Raw genomic sequence first — 20,329 nt, forward strand, 5'->3', positions numbered from 1 at the left:
AGTCTCCTCCCGAAAAGGGTGTGATCAGAGAAGAGGGGACGAATCAGTGTTTGAAAATGGAGACCTCTTCACTAGAATCTCCTTTGCTTCCCTTCCTGTTGCTATTGCCTTTGTAGGACCTCCTGGTGTAGAACTCCTGTCACCTGCTAGTGGTATAACTGCTGCTTTTGGTATGAGTGGGTAGGCTCTGGAGAAGTGGCTTTTAGTCTGCCCTGAATTGCTGCCTAAGAAAAGGAACCCCTGGGTGAGAGAGCCTGAAGGGCACCCATGGCTTTCACGCTGTCAGTATCCTTCTTAATTTTCTCTCAAATCTACTTGACCTGCAGGCCTTAAAGATGTTTACTATCAAAATACAAGTTCAACAGATGTTACTGAAATTCCAGCTTGAAGCCTGAAATATGAAACCAGTTGTGGTGCCTAATGGGGATACTGATGTTAACTCCCCTAGACGCAGTGTCGGCTGTGTCAAGGATGCAGAGAACAATGGCATTAGATTCCCCTGCAGACTACTTACTCCACTCTCTTGAATTCTTCTGAGAGATGCATAACCAACTCCTGCATCTCATCAAAATGAACCCTGTCATAGTGAGAGAGGAGACCAACAGTTAGCTATCCTCTTGGGGCCCTTCCTGCTACCCTCTTACCAGCAGTGTCAAGACACTCACTTTCTGTATTGGGCAGGGGAGCATCAGACATAGCCTGAGCAGAAGCCCCCATGCGTGTTGTGTAGACTATGGAGTTTAGTGGGACATGACCCCTAATGCAGGTCAGGTCTATGGGAGAAGGCATGTATTTTTTCTCTTGGCATGGCGTTATCATCCTCGCCTTGACGGGCTCCTTGAAAGTGTCAAGGTGTGATTTGAACATGGCCTTCAACGTTGGGAATAACTGGACAATTCACTCCGATTTAGAGAGCATTAATGCAAGGAAGTCCTCCTCCACATGGAGATCATGTATATCCACTTTGTGGAAGTAGGCCACAAGCTGGATCACCTTGTGGGATGCAGTGGTAGTATCCATTTAAATGCTCTAATAGGGTAATGGTCCAGGTCTGGATCCCACTATGGACCGACGCTGTAGTGGTCCCCCGGGTCACCTGTGGGTACAAGTTGAGAATGGTGCATCGTAGGGGTTGGTAGGATCGAAAGGGCAGCTTTCTCTGCAAGAGGAGTGAGGGTAACCCTCTGGTGGGTGTGGAGGCAATAATGGATAAACCTCTATGGTGGTGTTGGTGGTGGAGGAGGGGGCGGCAGAGGTGGAGGAGTAATTTGGAGGAGGGGGCTGGTGCCCCAATCATTGTGTCTTTTGGGCTTAAAAACTGGATAGGGGTAAAAGACCAGTTGCTTCTCAAAAGTCAGCTTTCTGGAGTGTGAGTTGCTGACATCTTTCCCGTGTACTGGTGGGTGAACATTTGATTTTGCCATGTCCCCAATTCTTCCTGGAGAAGTCTGTTAGACTGGCTGCTCGGAGTCATCAGAGCCTGCTGTGATTGAATTCTAAGTGCAGAGGTTATTTTTGTTGCTTGTAGCAGTCTCTGAGCCAACAGCAGCCTGGGGGTCAAGGATGGACTTGGTGCCAGCACCAGAGGAGTCTTCCGCTTCTAAGGTCCTTATGGAGGATTCTGGGCCTTGGGGACCTAGGAGGGTCGATGCCGGGAGCAGAGAATGTTGTTGTCTCGTTCGATGTCTAGGGATGGTCATAGGCGGCAGAGGCCCAGATAGCTGAATGGCCGCAGAAGGGGTATATGCCTGAACCACTCAGGCTGTGCTCAGCCTCTGTGTGAGCATACAAATGTGTTCAAATAGCAATCATTCAAAAGGTAGTTATTCGTTCATACAATACTTGACCAATGTATCGTTAGGCGCATATAGTTAGCAAAAGATAGGATGAAAATTACGTTTCATACATGATTTTTTTTATTTGTACATACTTATGTGTAGCATACACAATGGATAATTAAAATATATACACAATCCGTGCTCAGTGTGTGGTGTGAACACATGCTGCTCGAATTGTCTAGGTGAAGCGAAAAGGTGATCACAGTAAACCAAAGGCAGTGAAAAGAAAATATGACATTGTATAAAGCATTGTGTGCAGATCTGTTATCCAAATGAATCAATGTCCCAGATGGTATTTTAGAAAAAGCTTTCTGCACTGAAGTCTATCAACGATGGTCTTTTCCAGCCAGATAGTTCTGATGGTGTTTTGACCCTTGCCAGATTAATGGGTCATCATCAGGGCAAGATCAGGAAACAAAACAAATTATAGAGGCTGCATCAAAGTGAGAAACGATTTATTTATTTATTTATTTGATGCTATTTATAAAGCGCATACAATTACCCTTAGGCGTCTCGGCGCTGATCCTTTAGGAATACATAATTTAAGCATAGTCGGTATAAGTTTTACTTGGGTTATAAGTCATATCAAGGGTACCAGAGTGTGTAATTTAAACTACCTACAAGAAAAATATACAAAATGATTTATAAACGATTTAACTGTATCAATAACTAAGAGGTATGCAAACAGTGACAAACAAGAACTGTTTCCAAAGGTACCATTGTCCTTTCGATGTTGTAAAAACTCTGCCTCTACATGAGGCCTCCTCAGAGGCTTGGTGGGTGTTTTGGTGCCGGGCATACTCATGACCCTTGTGAAGGTTTTTGTACAAGGGCCAGAGACTGTAAGCATTGGAGGGACGTCCTGCTCCATTTCCTTCTGGTTGGAAGAAAATATGGCCTCTGCACTGGGCGACGGCTGATTTGTTTGAACTCCCGAAGGTTATGCACGCTTAACTTCTTTAAAGTCAAGCAGGCTTCTTCACCAAAGAGCTCAAGCTTGTCGTCAGTGGTCTGCCGCTGCATCTTTTGTTGAGCCTACCTCCTTCGCATCAATAGCAGAGGATTATCTTTTAGTGGAAGGTGAGGCAAGCCTGACACATGGTGTTGCTGTTGACAGGAAAGAAGCAGAGGTGGCACACCTCGAGATAATCAGACCATAGGTGTTTAACTTGTCACTCTGGATAGTATAGGAATGGCTTTTGTTCCATCACCCTGTGTCCATTCTCTAAAGAGAAGTCACCGAAGACAAGGGGCATGAGGCACTGCAGACGCGTTGAGCCCTGCCGTTTGGGAGTGGCTGAATGAGTTAAGAGGAAACCTCTTTGGATTTGCCTGTGTACTGCGGGAGGCTGACAAGACTCTTTGCCTGTCACCGGATCTTTGCCTGTCACCGGATCCTTCAGCGACTAGCCGGACCCGCTGCGCGGGTCCCGCTGCGCCCGTGGACACCCTGTGTGGCGCTGGTGGGGAGCTCCATATTCAAAAACGTATTTGTTCACCGGCAGGGCTGCGAGCTGCCTAGCAGGGACTCCATTGACCAGGAGTACCTGCGTGCTACACCTGTGGCCGCTCTCCCTGCCGGCAACGCCCCCTGACTGCAGATTTAAAGTGCAGCGTTTCCTCTGTTAAGCGGGAAACCTCTTCGGATTTGCCTGTGTACTGCGGGAGGCTGACGAGACTCTTTGCCTGTCACCGGATCTTTGCCTGTCACCGGATCCTTCAGCGACTAGCCGGACCCGCTGCGCGGGTCCCGCTGCGCCCGTGGACACCCTGTGTGGCGCTGGTGGGGAGCTCCATATTCAAAAACTTATTTGTTCACCCGCAGGGCTGCGAGCTGCCTAGCAGGGACTCCATTGACCAGGAGTCCCTGCGTGCTGCACCTGTGGCCGCTCTCCCTGCCGGCTACGCCCCCTGCCCTGCCCTATTTTACAGGGCAGAGCACCCGCTGCGCGGGAGCGCGCAGGAGCGACCGGGGCGAAGACCAGGCAAAGAGCGGGCCGTATGAGGCCGTTCGAGTACGGCAGAGTCCGGCCCGGGCCCACCCCCCTGGCCATTTGGGGGCACCTAAGGTAGGCGGCGGCCCTTACCATACTAACCTTTGCCTTCTGGTTTTGCAAGGGCGGATCAAAAATATCTGCGAGATCCTTCATTCCACCTACATCTTATAATGCCCTTAAGGTCAGGTAAAGAACGAACAGTCCAAATTCACACTACCAAGGGAGTCGTATCAGGCCCCCTTGACGCCTTCATTACACGGGCCACGGGGATATTGGAGAAGGAAATTGCCATGGTCGAAAAAAGACTCTCGCTTGACCTTATCAGCGGAAAGCGCTCATCGCTGGGGGGACTAGCCACCATTACCAGCCCTGTACCACATGCCGCTTATAACTGTGTCCAAACCTCTTCCACGGACGCAATCGTCCATCTAGAAAGCGTGGGGGTGAGTCCAACTGTCCTTATCTTGGAGGAAGATGGGTACAGCACAGATGCCTCACAAGCTAGCCAGGGGGATGATCTACAGACTAGCGGGGGGCTCGAACCTAGCCAGATATCTGGATACCTTCCCCTTAATGTCTCTAACACTGCTGCCACCGCCGATTCTCCAAATATAAATACTGACCTTAACAACAAAAAGAGAAAGCAAGATTCTAGACTGTCGGGGGGGAGAGAACGAAAGATCCCAAAAATAAATGATGTCTCAGATAAAGGGAGCCAGGGCTCTGAGCATCCCACTGACACACAAAATCCCTCTGTGTTTTCTAATATGCTGTGCCCTTCCCTCACTACATTGGGCTCTTCAAACACCTGCCCTATGTGCCTTAACAGCGACGAAATACTGTTAGTAAAAATGGAGGCCATGTTTAAAACTTTATTACTACCTGTTTTGGAGCGGGCAAGGCTAATGACCTCATAAATCGACAGCATGGAGGCTATAATTAACTCAAACCATGCTATGCTACAAAAACTATCCGGCACTAGTCATATAGGAGTTAGCAAAACACAAACAGCCCCAAAAAACTCAGTTAGTAATAATTTGGCAATGAGCAACTCAGCCCATAACAAAACATCAAGGCCAAATACTAACACGCTTACAGGGGGGGAGAAGCAAAAAGCCACATCCTCTAAACCAGCCACGAGTACTTTAACACAGGCATCCAAGACCAAGGTCATGGACAAACACAACTCCTGTGGGCAACAAAGTACGGGGCTACCCCAACAAGTTAAAATAAACCCTGCCCCCCCGTCCACATAGAGCTACTGCTGGCCACTGCACTAACACCAGCCATAGGGAGGGGAGCCGCAGAGGATTTACCACTCCTCGCGCTGATCTACCGGTCGAAGCAACTCAACACACAATAGTCTTGACAGGTGTTGCCCCATTAAAACCTGGCAGTAAGGAGTCATATGGGGATCTCCGAAACAAAGTAATCTTCTGGTTAAATAAAAATCGTCCTTTGCCCCCCTCCTCTCCTACTGAGATATTATTTGTAAGAAGAGTGGACTGGGTGGGTCATGGGACCAAGGATCTGGAGGGAGATTGCATCTTGATCTCGTTTAAGGACCCATGGGTGGTAGACACTATCCGAAGAGAAGCCAGATTTGCTAGGCAGGGGGATGTACAAACTTTGGGCCTAGCGTACTTTTACCCCCATAGGCAAAGGCCAATCCAACCATATCCCATCCTCCGTCAGGCCCCAGCTATAAGACACCCCTTGGCATTAACCCCTCTTGACCGCCAACGCCCCTTCCTCTTTAACCACTTTGGCCCCCTCTCCGACCTTGAGGCCATAGATTGACTTCACACAACACCTAGTGAGTCTTCCCCTGCGAAAGTAGCTGGCCACGAGTCAATAGGGTGTAGTATGGAGACCCTGCATATAATTGATAACTTAGATGTAGTTGGGGGAGGCCTAGAGACGAGGGCGTCTAATCTACCTGCACCCAGAGATGATCAAGAGGTTATGTTAAATGTTGATCCCATGGATAATGCGAAGCTCACGGGGATTAAGAAGGCTAGGGGGCATAACCAGGCACCTATTCTAGTTTCACCTTTGCAACCCCCCCCTGTGGTTCCAACCTCTGACAACGTAAAAATGTTATCTTGGAATATCGCAGGAATTAAGGCCCGCTTGTCCTCCGCAGATTGGCTGGAATTTGTGGATAAATATGACATTATTTTGCTCCAAGAAACCTGGGCAACTGAACCAGCCTTTAAGCTGGGCTATGCTAACTTTTTCAAACCTGCGATTAAAGAGGGCAAAGGGCGTGGCTCAGGTGGCTTAATGATTTGGGTGAAGCAGTCATTGGGTCTTTATCCAACAGAGCTACCTGTTCAGCACCCGGACCTTCTTTCAATCAAACTGAGTAAGGCTAATCAACGGGATCTGTACATCTTCAACATATATGCCAGAGGCATGCCTGGTGGCCGTAGCCCGCCATTGCTGAACGTTATCGACCACAAACTTGGTGAAATGGGCAGTGGGAATATCACCATCTTTGCTGGAGACTTAAATTGCACCATAGAGCCATTGTTGGATATGGGGGACAGTTGGAGCTCGGCTGAGGATGCTGTCTGGGACATTCCTGATCTAATAGTTGACAAAATGGCTAAGGCTACCGAGGCGGCAGTGAACTGGATGGCACTTTGCCTAAATAGGGGATTTCGAGCTTGCAATGGCCGCACAAGTTCGGATAAAGAAGCCAACTGTACTTTCGACAATGGCCTAAGGCGGAGCTGCATTGACTATGTCTTGTTAAAACTGGAATATTGGTCCTCACTAGTAGACATGGTAGTAATACAGCGCCCGGAAAGTGACCATAATCCGCTGTTATTATCATTGAAACTGCCAGATTTAAAGAGACTAGAGGAGCCCACCACCTCACAAACAGGGGACATTTTGTTAACCAATCACAGGAGGAGGTTGAAATGGTCCCGGATTATGGAGGATAAAACCTTATGGGACAATGTTAACACAATGGCCAATAATGTGTACAATGACATGTTAAAAATCGATTTGCTGGGGGGGAAGACCGGGCTTGGCAAACAATGTCATTAATCTCCACATTAGTTGCTTTGACCACCTAAAGTCCCTACTTTCCCTCCCTTGCCGGAGTGTTTCCACCAAAGCTAATTCCCTTCCCCAGAAATGGTATAACAAAAAATGTAGGGAGGCCCATTCCGATCTTATTAAAACTATTAAATCTCGGGATATGGTTGCAGTCAAAGCGGCTAGGCTCCATTATAGAAAAACCCAGTGGGAATCCAAACGGGAGTGGGAGGACAGGTTTTGGTCAGATCTCTTGGATGCCTCCGTCTCAAACAATCAGAAAAAGTTCTGGGATCTAGTCAAGTGGGGGAAGGATCCGGACTCGAGCACCCCGGCTAACCATGTACCCCTAGATGAGTGGGTAACATTCTATTCTGCCCAATTCAGAGCCGATAACTCCAAATCCTTAAAATCCTCGGGCAGGTCACCCCCGTTACACACCCACGGGGAGAAACTCACTTTCTCAGTAACAGAGGCCGAGCTGGCTCCGGGCATGGATCTCATTCCAGCGGACTTATTTAAATCTAATCCAGCCTTGTGGCTTCCTTACATAACCATGATTGAGAACTCATTAGCTAAAGGAGCCACGATCCCAAAATCATGGAAGGGAGCGGAGATAATTCCAATATTTAAAAAAGGCGATAGGTCCAAGCCAGGGAATTACCGCCCTATCAGTCTCATTGATTCCATACAAAAAATCATCGCACGTATGGTGTTGGGACGGGTACAGGGCTGGATCGAATCAGAGGACATATTATCTCCCCTGCAGGCGGGCTTTAGATCAGGAATAAGCACCATAGACCAGGTATTTAGACTCTGCCTGATCTATTGGAAAGTGGTCTTGCTTGGCGGCGGTACCATCTTTGCTGCATTCATTGATCTAAAATCCGCCATCGATCTAGTGCCAAGGGACAAACTGTGGGAAGTGATGGAAAACTTAGGATGTCCACCAGAACTACTTGACCTCATAATTAAATTCCACGAGGATAATTATGCGAGGGTGAGGTGGGGAGGCCAGGGACAAGTGACGGAAACATTTCCCGTAACCAGAGGTGTCCGTCAGGGGTGTGTTCTGGCACCAACACTTTTCCTTTTATTCATCGACCAAGTGGTGACATTTTTCATGGACACCCCCACTGATGCCCCAATGCTGGCTGGGACGAGATTCCCACTGCTCATCTTCGCCGATGACACCCTACTCCTCTCTAGAACACGCAGCGGGCTGCAGTGGGCTTTGGACCGCTTCGAGGAGTTTTGTGCCATTAATAACCTCGCGGTGAATGTGGGGAAAACAAAGTTCATGGTTTTCTCTAGAAACCATCCTGTCCGGAGCTCCGTGAGGTTGAATGGAGTTAATCTCGAGCAAGTCGAGACTATGACCTACCTGGGGGTCACTCTTGACAGCCGCTTGAGATGGAAAGATCAAATTAACACTCAACATCTCAAGCTTGCACGGTTAACGGGCTGTCTCATTAAAGAGCAAAAGAGATCCACCACCAAGAGGGTTCTCCCAGCCCTAAAGATCTATGACGCCAAAATTACCACTGCTATCCTATATGGCGCAGATCTTTGGGGCTATATGGATCTCCTTAACCTCTTTAAAACCCAATGCAAGTTCCTACGGAACCTAGTAGGCCTACCACAGTCGACTCCATCAATCCCCCTTTGCCTGGATTTAGGGTGCCCTCCGATCAACGAGATGGCTAGATTTAGGTTGGTGGCCCTTTGGAGGCGAATATGGACCTCCCCTGACCTGTCTCTTTTCGCTAAAGAACTAGCAGAAGTTAGGTCAATCAGCGGATCTGGAAAAATCCCATGGCTCCAAGCTGTAAAAGCGATACTCATGGATATCCCCTTTAACCAATGCTTTCCCCTCTAAACAGGAGTTTAAAACCTTGTATTGGGCTTCGATCCGCCTAAATCGAGTCTCACTTTCCAGCAATGTCAGTCTCACGGGCAGGTTTCTAACATTCAAGCTAGACCTGTCCCGCGAGCCCTATTGGGATGTAATAACCAAACCGCTGGACAAGAAACTGTACCATCAGTTTAGAGTGGGCGCTTTGCCTTTGAATACTTTTGCAAACAAATGGTCTACAGGGGTATCGATTTTCTGCAAAGGTTGCCCGAGACAGAAAGAATCAGAGGGCCATTTTCTTTTTGCTTGCCCCAGTTATTCGGTGCTGCGAAAGAAATGGTTAAAACCACTGTTCCAGCGCTTACCTTTTAGAAAATCTGCCGAAGCCATCAGGGCATTAAAGTCTAATACCTCTGAGGTCTTTGTAGTGAGCCTAGCTAAATATCTGGGTTGGGCCAGGCTTATAAGGTTAAAACATATGTCAAGGTTGCCAGAGCCCGTACATAGTGCCTTATAAAGTGATATATCCTGTTTCTGCTTAAAATTGCAAATGCTACTTACCAGTATGCATCTGTTCTTGGCATGTAGGGCTGCTGACATTCATATCTGTGCATAGATCGCCGCCTAGTGTTGGGTCCGGATGATTGCACATTGTTGTCCTGGAAGAGTCTTCGAAGTATCACGAGATAGGTGGCTCCTCCCCTGGACTACAGTGCGCATGGGCATCGCCTCCATCCCCAGATTGTTTTTAGCCATTGGCAGAGATGGAGTGAAGTATGTGAGTGATGACCATGCTATGAGCATATATATACATATGAATGAACAGTGCAGCTGCTACAGGCGCCGGGGAGGAGGGTGGGCGATATGAATGTCAGCAGCCCTACATGCCAAGAACAGATGCATACTGGTAAGTAGCATTTGCAGTTCGAGGCATGTGGGCTGCTGAATTCATATCTGTGCATAGAATACATAGCAGTCCCTCCATTAGCGGCGGCCGCCCGTGCCAGCTGCAGCAGTCTGAAAAAGTGTCTTGAGAACAGCCTGACCAACAGCTGCCTGCTGTTTGGAGTGCACGTCTACACAGTAGTGTTTGGTGAAAGTATGTGTGGTAGACCATGTGGCTGCTCTACAGATATCTTCTAAGGGAATGTTACCTAGGAAAGCCATAGAGGCCCCCAACTTCCTGGTGGAGTGGGCCCTTGGTGGGATAGTGAGAGTGCGCTTAGCTTTAGCGTAGCAGATTTGAATGCATTTCACGATCCACCTAGCGATCCCAACTTTGGAGATAGCGTTTTCCTTGTGGTGTGTGGCAAAAGCAACGAAAAGCTGCTTGGTTTTGCGAAAATCTTTTGTCCTGTCTACATAGTACATCAAGGCTCTCTTAACGTCAAGGGTGTGGAGCATCCGCTCCGCCAGCGTCTCTGGGTTCTGGAAAAACACCGGCAACTCAATTGTCTGGTTTATATGGAATTGAGATACAACCTTGGGTAAGAATTTAGGGTTAGTGCGGAGCACAACCCTGTTAGCGTGTACCTGGAAGAAAGGTTCTTGGATGGTGAGCGCCTGCAGCTCGCTAACCCTCCGTAGCGATGTGATTGCTACTAAGAACGCAACCTTCCAAGTCAGGAACTGAAGCTCACAAGAGTGCAGTGGCTCGAAGGGAGGACCCATCAGTCTTGTAAGAACCACATTGAGGTTCCATTCTGGAGCTGGTGGTGTCCTTGGTGGAATGACTCTCTTGAGTCCTTCCAAAAAAGCCTTGATAGCAGGGACCTTAAAGAGCGACAGGTGTTGCCTATTCTGGAGGTATGCTGCCATAGCAGACAGGTGAATGCGGATGGAAGAGTACGCCTAATTGCATTGATACAGGTGAAACAGGTAACAAATGATGTTTTGAATGGAAGCATCTAGCGGGTCAATATTGTGGTTAACACAGTAGATGACAAACCTCTTCCATTTAGCCGCATAACAAGCTCTAGTAGTGGGCTTCCTTGCCTCACGAATGATGTCCATGCAATCGGGAGGAAGATTGAGGTAGCCAAACTCTAGGACTTCAGGAGCCAGATCGCCAGGTTGAGCTGTTGCGGGTCTGGGTGCTGAATGTCGCCATGGCTCTGCGTCAGAAGGCTGGGAGTGAGATGAAGCCTTTGATGCGGTACCACGGAGAGTTCCAGAAACGTGGTGTACCATGGTTGGCGAGCTCACGTTGGAGCAACCAGGATGAGAGTCATCGAGTGCTGCCTGAGCTTGCGTGCCACCAGCGGTATCAGCGGTGCTGGGGGAAAAGCGTACGCATATCTGCCTGACCAGTTCATCCACATCGCATTGCCCTGTGATTGCGGGTGTGGGAACCTGGCGGCGAAGCTTTGGCATTTTGCGTTCTCCTTTGTGGCGAACAGGTCTATCTCTGGATGACCCCACCTTTGGAAGTACGGTTGGAGTACTGATGGATGTATCTCCCACTCGTGCATTTGATGGCTGTGCCTGCTGAGCAGATCCGCCATCTGATTGTCCTTGCCCGGGAGATGCTCTGCCATGAGGAAGATGTTCCTCTGAATGGCCCACTTCCACATTCTCTGAGCCAGATGAGACAGCTGTGGAGAGTGTGTGCCTCCCTGCTTTTGAATATAGTACATGGCCGTCATGTTGTCCGTCCGGATCAACACGACCTTGTTGCACAGATGTACTTTGAACGCCTTTAAGGCCATGAAGACTGCCATCAGTTCCAACACATTGATGTGCATCTTCTTTTGCTGTAGTGTCCATAGTCCCTGCACTGTGTACTGGAGTACATGCGCTCCCCATCCCTGGAGAGAGGCGTCTGTCGTCAGGATAATCTGTGGCACAGGCTCTTGGAATGGTCGGCCCTTGCAAAGGTTTTGTGGATTCCACCAATGCAGAGAGTTGTATGCCCGACCGCTCACCAACACTAGGTCTGTCAGTTGCCCATGAGCCTGAGTCCACTGACGTGCTAGGCACTCCTGAAGCGGACGCATATGTAGTCTCGCGTGCGGGACAATGGAGATGCAGGAGGCCATCATGCCTATCAACTGCATGAACACCTTCGCTGGAAGCGAGTGTTGGGGTCTGAATCGTTGGATCAGCGCCTGGATACTGGCGATTCTCACTGAATTTGGCTGCGCAGTGGCTGCCAGAGTGTTGATTGTCGCGCCCAGATACTGTCGCACGTGGGCGGGCTGGAGATGGGACTTTGGGTAGTTCAGCGAGAATCCCAGATCGTGCAGGAGATGAATGGTGCGTGACACATGGTCGACGCACTGTTGTTCTGTCTTTGCTTGAATGAGCCAGTCGTCCAGGTAGGGGTAAACGTGGACGTTCTGGCGACGGAGATGCGCCGCCACAGTCGCTAGGCACTTTGTAAATACCCTTGGCGCCGTGGTGACCCCGAACGGCAGAACCCTGAACTGGTAATGCTGGTCTTGAATCGTGAATCTGAGATACTTCCGGTGGGAAGGATGCAGGGGGATATGAAAATATGCATCTTTCAGATCCAGCGTAGCCAGGAAGTCCCCCTGCTGAAGCAGAGGGAGTACTTGCTGTAACGTGAGCATATGGAAGTGCTCCGAGAGAATGTACCAGTTGAGGGGCCTGAGGTCCAGGATGGGCCTGAGGGATCCGTCCTTTTTGGGGATTAGAAAATACAGGGAGTAAACCCCTGTTCCCCTTTCCTGCAATGGAACGAGCTCTATTGCCCCTTTTTGCAGCATGACTAGAACTTCCTGCTGCAACAAGGTCAAGTGCTCGCCGGACATAGGACGGCTCCTTGGGGGTATGTTTGGTGGAATGGAAGTAAGTTCCAGACAGTAACCGTACTGGATAAGAGACTTGACCCACCTGTCCGTGGTGATGGATTTCCACGCGGGCAGGAATTGCTGGAGTCTCCCCCCGACCGGTGTTGTATGGTCGGGGGCAGTGACAAGACGTCACTGCTTGTTGGCGGTGGTGGACCTGGAGCTGTTGTTTCCACGTCCCCTGCCCTGGACGTTATTGCCTCTGTAGCCACCTCTACCCTTGTTGTTGTATGAGGTTTGGGTGTTACTTTTGTAATACTGTGTGGACTGCGATGCCTGACCCCTTGAGGTGCCTCTGGAATTGGAGCGGCGAAAGGAACCACTCCGAAACTGCTGAGACTGGAGGGCCCCCATAGACTTGGCAGTGTCTGTATCTTTTTTCATTTTTTCCAGCGTCGCATCCACCTCAGGGCCAAACAGGTGGTCAGGATTAACTGTTTGGTTCAGTATTGTCGTCTGAATATCGGGCTTGAACCCTGAAATTCTAAGCCAAGCATGCCGCCTAAGCAACACACTGGTGTTGATTGCCCTGGAGGCTGTATCGGCCACATCCAGCGCACAGTTTATGGATGCGTTTGTGATGAGCTTTCCTTCCTGAATCAGCATTTCTCCTGCCTCCTTGTACTGGTCAGGCAAGTGTTGCAGTAGTGATTCTAAGGTGTCATAATGAGCCCTATCATAGCGTGCAAGTAGGGCCTGTGTGTTTGAGATTCTCCAGATATTAGCTGCCTGTGCAGCGATTCGCTTCCCTGAGGCCTCGAAGATTTTGGACTCTTTGTCTGGGGGAGGTGCGTCACCAGTGGTCTGCGAGTTCGCCCTCTTCCGAGCGTTGGATACAACCAACGAGTCCAGTGGCAAGTGTCCCTTGATGTATGTTGGGTCCGAGGGCGCTGCCTTATATTTTTTGTCAATGTGAGGGTTGATGACACGCGCCCGGGTGGGCTCCTTGAAGACCTCCGTTGCGTGTTTTAGCACCCCCTTAAGCATTGGCAGTGTTTTGACCGACTTTTCGGCTACTGAGAAAGTGTCAAATAAAAAGTCCACATCCACAGGGTCTGAGTGCAGCTCGACATCGTGGTTAGCCGCAGCTCTCTCGATTAGAGCGTTGAAGGCCGCCGAGTCCTCCGTTGGTGATGTCTTGGCCGCAAAAAGTTGCGTGTCCTGGCCCGACTGCGGGTCCTCTGGGTCGCCTCCGGCCGACCAAGGTTCGTGTTCCTCGTCCGGATCCGAGTACGCCGGGTAGTTGTACTCGACGTCCTCATCATCAGCATCGCCTGCGGTGGAACGCGTTGGCGAGTGTTGTAGGGCTTGTGGAGACATAGGCTCTATCGGGGCCGAAGTCCCCGCAGAGTCCCTCTTATTCTTGAGAGGGATCCGAAAATGTTCCAACACCGGCTCCGTGGTGATTTTCCTCTTGAGGAGAGACAGTTTTCCAGTATTGGCGTCGATGATGACCTCTCGACGCTCCTCGTCAGCAAGCGGCTGGAGCCGAAGCTTCGACACCACCAAGGCTGCTTTTGGTGTCAAGACCTCCTTTGAGGGCCCGCCCTGTTTCGGCGCGAAAGCCTTCGGCGTTGACTTTGGCGGCAGGGTAAAGCGGATAGGCGTTTGCGCCTTGGCAGGCTTTGGCGTGTGCTTAGGCGCCACGTCCGAATCGGGAACCACATTGTCCTTCCGTATCCGCTGCAAGGATTCCGCTACCTTCTTCGTGAAGGCCGGAGAGGGCTTGACCGGCTCGAGCGATCTCCCCGAGTCGGGAGTCGGTTCGATGAAGGGCACCTTCTTCGGGGCCGACACCTCACGCGCCTTGTCTCCAAGGGCCGGCGCCGGCTGAGCCTGGGTTGCGGCGTCGCCCTGACGCTTCTTAGGAGCCGTCTTCGGGTCTTCGACACCGACCGTCTTCGGCGCCGACGCAGCCGCGTCAGTCCACTTCGCCTTCGGCGTCGACCCCGATGATTTCGGGTCGGCCATCTTGGCGTGGCTCTTCAAGTCGGCCATCTTGAATTGTTTGGAAGTTGACACCTCCAGAACCTTCTGCACCACCGCAACTTTCACTTTCGGTTTTGAAACCAAGGAAGCGTGACCCGATGGCTTCACTTTCGTTTTCTTGGACGGGAGTGTCGCCTTAGAAATGTCCGTGACAGGGCCCGGAGGCGGGGCTGCTGGACTTATAACAAGGTCTTGGGTAAGGCCCGAAGGCGATCCCTCGACCTGGGCCGCATGAAGGGGATTGACCCCTGAGTCTGGTTGGGGATGCTCCTCCTCCGAGCTATCCCCCACGGTGGCAATAGCCCGATCGTCGTCCCCTACCTCGTCGGCGACTTCGTCAAAGTCCTCATCACCCGCGTCGTAGGCATCCCCTTCGGACGCGGGACCAGAGTACGAAACTTGTACGTCGTCGTCGTCTCCAACAGATTCTTCGAATATGTTGTCTGGTGGGGGCGCCGGGGTAGCCGATAACTGGGCCTGGAGTCTAGCGGCCCGACGAAGTTACACACCGGACACCTCTTGAACGGAGTCCGCTCCATAGCAGAAGTTGTAGGCCCGTCCGCGCCGAGAGCACGCGGAAGGGTAGCAAGAGTTCGGAGCTGAGAGTCAGACAAGAAACCCGAACGAAACTATACCGACGCTCAGCCTAAAGACCTTTTGGTCTCGAATAGAAAAGTCGAACAACTATCGATTCCGACAGAGGGAACCGAAAACACATCCGAACCCAATGGCGGAAAAAAACAATCTGGGGATGGAGGCGATGCCCATGCGCACTGTAGTCCAGGGGAGGAGCCACCTATCTCGTGATACTTCGAAGACTCTTCCAGGACAACAATGTGCAATCATCCGGACCCAACACTAGGCGGCGATCTATGCACAGATATGAATTCAGCAGCCCACATGCCTCGAACATCTGTTTACTATTATCTGCTCCTTTTGCACTTTAAGCATGAAATGGTTTCCTATTGATCGACATGACTCGAAATGTATTACTAAAATATCATGTTTTTAAATCAGGTTTCTCTTTCTAGATGTTTAATACTTTTTCTTAATTCCTCTAAAATCAACTTATTTAAGGTTATTATTGTATGGTCTAGATGGTTTGTTTTAAATGTACACAGCCTTTGTCCACTACCGTTTTGCATCCCTTTCTTTGCAAAAGGTTTTTAAACTTATTGTTTGTTTTATTAATGTATTATAATGTGTCTTTTATGATTTGTCAAAAATCGAAATAAAGACTTGAAACCTGAACCTGAGTTAATCTCTGAAAGTTGACATCAAGATGGAGCGTGGACAAGGAAAGTTCCTCGATGAACAGAATAAAATGATACCTTGTGGGCGCAAGTGGAATATTCAGGAACGCAACAAAACTCAGAGCTCCGGTAGTACATGTCCAAACCACTTGGTTGGAAGAACTCAATCTAAAATGGAGTCGGTGTCCATATGCATTGCCAACACAGGTAGGAGCTTTACAGCACCTTGTGAGTTCAAAGACTTACTTAGGAAAAAAACTAAAAACTTTCAAACGTCTGAGCCGAACACTGGATGGCAGTCGTATGCAGAGCATGTGTATCTACAGCAACACATGCTACGAACATTATGTTTCTTAGGAGACTCTTAAAGGAGGATCTAGAAATTGCCTGGTCTCATGGGCATGCTATTTTCGTTTCAATTAGACTTCTGGCTATTTCTGCATGCCATGATATTTTGGCTTATAATTTTGGGCTGACCCACTCCTGGGATGAAATGCCTTGAAAAAGCGGTCGGCTCAGTTTTTTTTCCACATCAAACCTGAGTCTAGCGAGGGCACTATTTGCTCTAAGTTCTAGATCAACTGGTCCAAATTCCAAACGAACATCCACTAGGCTTGAAGATTGCAGAAGATTGAAAATCATTCTCGATAGTTATCTCTGCACCAGATTTAATCAAGCGCTAGGCTTTTCCAGAAAGACCTCCATGCCATTGGTTATTGCTGGTAAGTATTTGGTTTTGATAACATTTAAAAGAGCCATAATTGATGTGCCATCTAGATTTTTAGATAGTTTTAGCAGAGCAGTCCTCAATGATGCAGCCTTACTCTTTCGTCTGGCCAAATGTGTTCTGTGGTGGTCTTTTATACACAAGGTGAACCTAAATAAGTATAGGAGTCTACAAGTTTCAGTTATTGCCCTCCCGCACTTCAGGCTGGACTTTTGACTTTTTGTGGAGTAAATTATGGTATTTACGTTTTTTTCATAGTTATTTTGTCTCCTGATGGTTCTCGCACCATGTAGATAGCTTACTTACTTACTGCAAGCCGATTCTGGTGTAATCTAAACAACCCTTACCCCAATCACTAGAGCTCAATGCAGCTCTCACTACTGCCTTTTCTCTGGCCATCTAATGGGGGGGGGAGGGCTGACGGGCTGACTGCTCCTTACCTGGCTGTAGTATTCTTGCGTGCTCCAGACCCCGGATTTCTCTGATCATCTGCTCCTGTATGTCAGCTGGTAGTGTAACTGACAATCCTTGAGGGTAGATGACATCAGAGTCTAGTCCCTCTGGTTCCAGCCACAGTTGATGGACTCGGTTTGGGAAACGCAAAACCTTCGACTCTATGGAAGGACAATATCTAGAAGTAGAGAAAGACAATCACATGGAAATAAAGTGATAGCTTATAGCAATAATTTACAACTGCATCTAATCAAATGGCAACACTGAAATGACTGGCCTAATTTCTAGACTGCGGTGTACAATTGGGCATTGTGCTTCATGGGCTCATAATACTTGGATCACATCTCATGTTCAAATTTGTGATATGCCACTCAGAGAGGGTTAATCTTGTTAATTCGACATTTTTACTGAGACACAGCATCAGTTTGATTTCAACTCTCCTAATTGCATAACTTTGAAACTGTGTTCCATTCTGCTTCATTTTTTTATTTTTAACAGATAAACGTAACATTCAACACACTTTAATTTAAACACATTTCCAATGGTGGAAATACACATATGTAATGACGGGGGTTATCCCTTTACCCTAACCCCATTACCTTATGCCCAAATCCTTACTTGTGTATCCTTATCCATTTACGAATATGTCTTTCCATTCCGCAAAAAAAAATCCTGCATACCATCACTCCGCATTTTTAAGTCCGCAAAAACCATTACGCCTCATGCCATGATTCCGCAAATTTTCACAACGCATATGACTTCACTCCGCATGCAATTATAACGCAAATGCATGTGTGGTGAAGTCATATACTTTGTAAAAGTACTTTATCTTTAAAGATATATATATATATATATATGGTTAAGCAAACGCCCTGGAGCTTGGAGGCGCACTCGACGATTCTCTTCCTTCCAGGCTGAAGATGCTGCCTGCTTGTGTAAGTGCGTGTTCTGTTTTCAATGCCTACGCGTTTCAGGGCCATAAGCCCCTTCTTCCTGGGCTTTAAACAACAAAATGAGGTCCACATTTTCACTTTAGGACATTTATTATCCATACCTCCCACATGGGCGTGTCAGTATTACACATTCCATCGTGCATTATGGGGCATGGAGTCCTGTATGCAGATTAGTTCATCTCCTTTTAGTAAGTTCATGTTTGCGTTTAAAAATATTTTCCTTTTTCTTCTATTTGCCTCTGAGTGAGTCACGTCCTTACAAAGCAGGCTTTTGTTGGCATATTGAGAGTCGTGCCGTTTCCAGTGCTGAAGCAGTTCCGAAGGTCGGCCTCGATCAGCTGGAGAGGTGCCGTTAATCCCAGCTGATGATGTTGCTGCCTCCCACGGCCAGACACCGTGTATTAATGGTTAAGCAAACGCCCTGGAGCTTGGAGGCGCACTCGACGATTCTCTCCCTTCCAGGCTGAAGATGCTGCCTGCTTGTGTAAGTGCGTGTTCAGTTTTCAATGCCTACGCGTTTCAGGGCCATAAGCCCCTTCTTCCTGGGCGTTTGCTTAACCATATATATATATATATATATACACATATATATATAATTTTAAATAAAATGAAGAATTAAGTCTTTAAAATTACATTATATTTAGAACTATATTAATAATACACACACACACACATATATATATATATATATATATATACCCTAAAAACTAATTCCACCCTAGTCCCTTTAAATACCCCAGCACCCTTAAACACTAACCCACCCTGACCCTAAAAATACCCCTGTACCCCAAAACCCAAACATACCCCTGAACCCTAAAAATACCCCTGTACCCCAAAACCCAAACATACCCCTGAACCCTAAAAATACCCCTGTACCCCAAAACCCTAAACAACTCCTTAACCCCAAAAATGCCCCTGTACCCCAAAACCCAAAACAATCCCTGAACCCTAAAAATACCCATGTACCCCAAAACCCAAACCTACCCCTGAACCCTAAAAATACCCCTGTACCCCAAACCCAAATCAACCCCTGAACCCTAAAAATACCCCTGTACCCCAAAACCCAAAACAACCCCGGAACCCTAAAAATACCCCTGTACCCCAAAACCCAAATCAACCCCTGAACCCTAAAAATACCCCTGTACCCCAAAACAACCCCTGAACCCTAAAAATACCCCTGTACCCCAAAACCCAAAACAACCCCTGAACCCTAAAAATACCCCTGTACCCCAAAACCCAAAACAACCCCTTAACTCTAAAAATACCCCTGTACCCCAAAACCCAAACCTACCCCTGAACCCTAAAAATACCCCTGTACCCCAAAACCCAAAACAAGCCCCGAACCCTAAAAATACCTCTGTACCCCAAAACCCATAACAACCTCTGAACCCTAAAAATACCACTGTACCCCAAAACCCAAAACAACCCCTGAACCCTAAAAATACCCCTGTACCCCAAAACCCAAAACAACCCCTGAACCCTAAAAATACCCCTGTGCCCCAAAACCCAAAACAATCCCTGAACCCTAAAAATACCCCTGTACCCCAAAACCCAAATCAACCCCTGAACCCTAAAAATACCCCTGTACCCCAAAACCCAAAACAACCCCTGAACCCTAAAAATACCCCTGTACCCCAAAACCCAAATCAACCCCTGAACCCTAAAAATACCCCTGTACCCCAAAACCCAAAACAACCCCTGAACCCTAAAAATACCCCTGTACCCCAAAACCCAAAACAACCCCTGAACTCTAAAAATACCCCTGTACCCCAAAACAACCTCAGAACCCTAAAAATACCCCTATACCCGAAAACCCAAAACAACCTCAGAACCCTAAAAATACCCCTGTACACCAAAACCCAAAACAACCTCAGAACCCTAAAAATACCCCTGTACCCCAAAACCCAAAACAACCCCTGAACTCTAAAAATACCGATGTACCCCAAAACCCAAAACAACCCCTGAACCCTAAAAATACCCCTGTACCTCAAAACCCAAAACAACCCCTGAACCCTAAAAATACCCCTGTACCCAAAACCCAAAACAACCTCTGAACCCTAAAAATACCCCTGTACTCCAAAACCCAAAACAACCCCTGAACCCTAAAAATACCCCTGTACCCCAAAACCCAAAACAACCCCATAACCCTAAAAATACCCCTGTACCCCAAACCCCAAAACAACCCCTGAACCCTAAAAATACCCCCGTACCCCAAAACCCAAAACAACCCCTGAACCCTAAAAATACCCCAGTACCCCAAAACACAAACAACCCCTGAACCCTAAAAATACCCCTGTACCCCAAAACCCAAAACAACCCCTTAACCCCAAAAATACCCCTGTACCCCAAAACCCAAAACAATCCCTGAACCCTAAAAATACCCCTGTACCCCAAAACCCAA

At 48.3% G+C, this 20,329-nt stretch overlaps 1 protein-coding gene across 1 annotated transcript in view; it reads right to left on the bottom strand.

Moving 5' to 3' along the window:
- The window catches only part of MTO1 (mitochondrial tRNA translation optimization 1), a 342,142-nt gene that overhangs the window by 158,141 nt on the left and 163,672 nt on the right, over positions 1 to 20,329 (bottom strand). Inside the window, exon 7 of the mRNA XM_086932362.1 lies at positions 16,963 to 17,153. Coding sequence (XP_086788488.1) covers positions 16,963 to 17,153 — 191 coding nt within the window. The remainder of the gene's footprint in view (positions 1 to 16,962; positions 17,154 to 20,329) is intronic.

The sequence above is a fragment of the Lissotriton vulgaris genome, chromosome 7 (genome assembly GCF_964263255.1).
Source record: "Lissotriton vulgaris chromosome 7, aLisVul1.2, whole genome shotgun sequence".
In the NCBI taxonomy this organism is placed as follows: Eukaryota; Metazoa; Chordata; class Amphibia; order Caudata; family Salamandridae; genus Lissotriton; species Lissotriton vulgaris.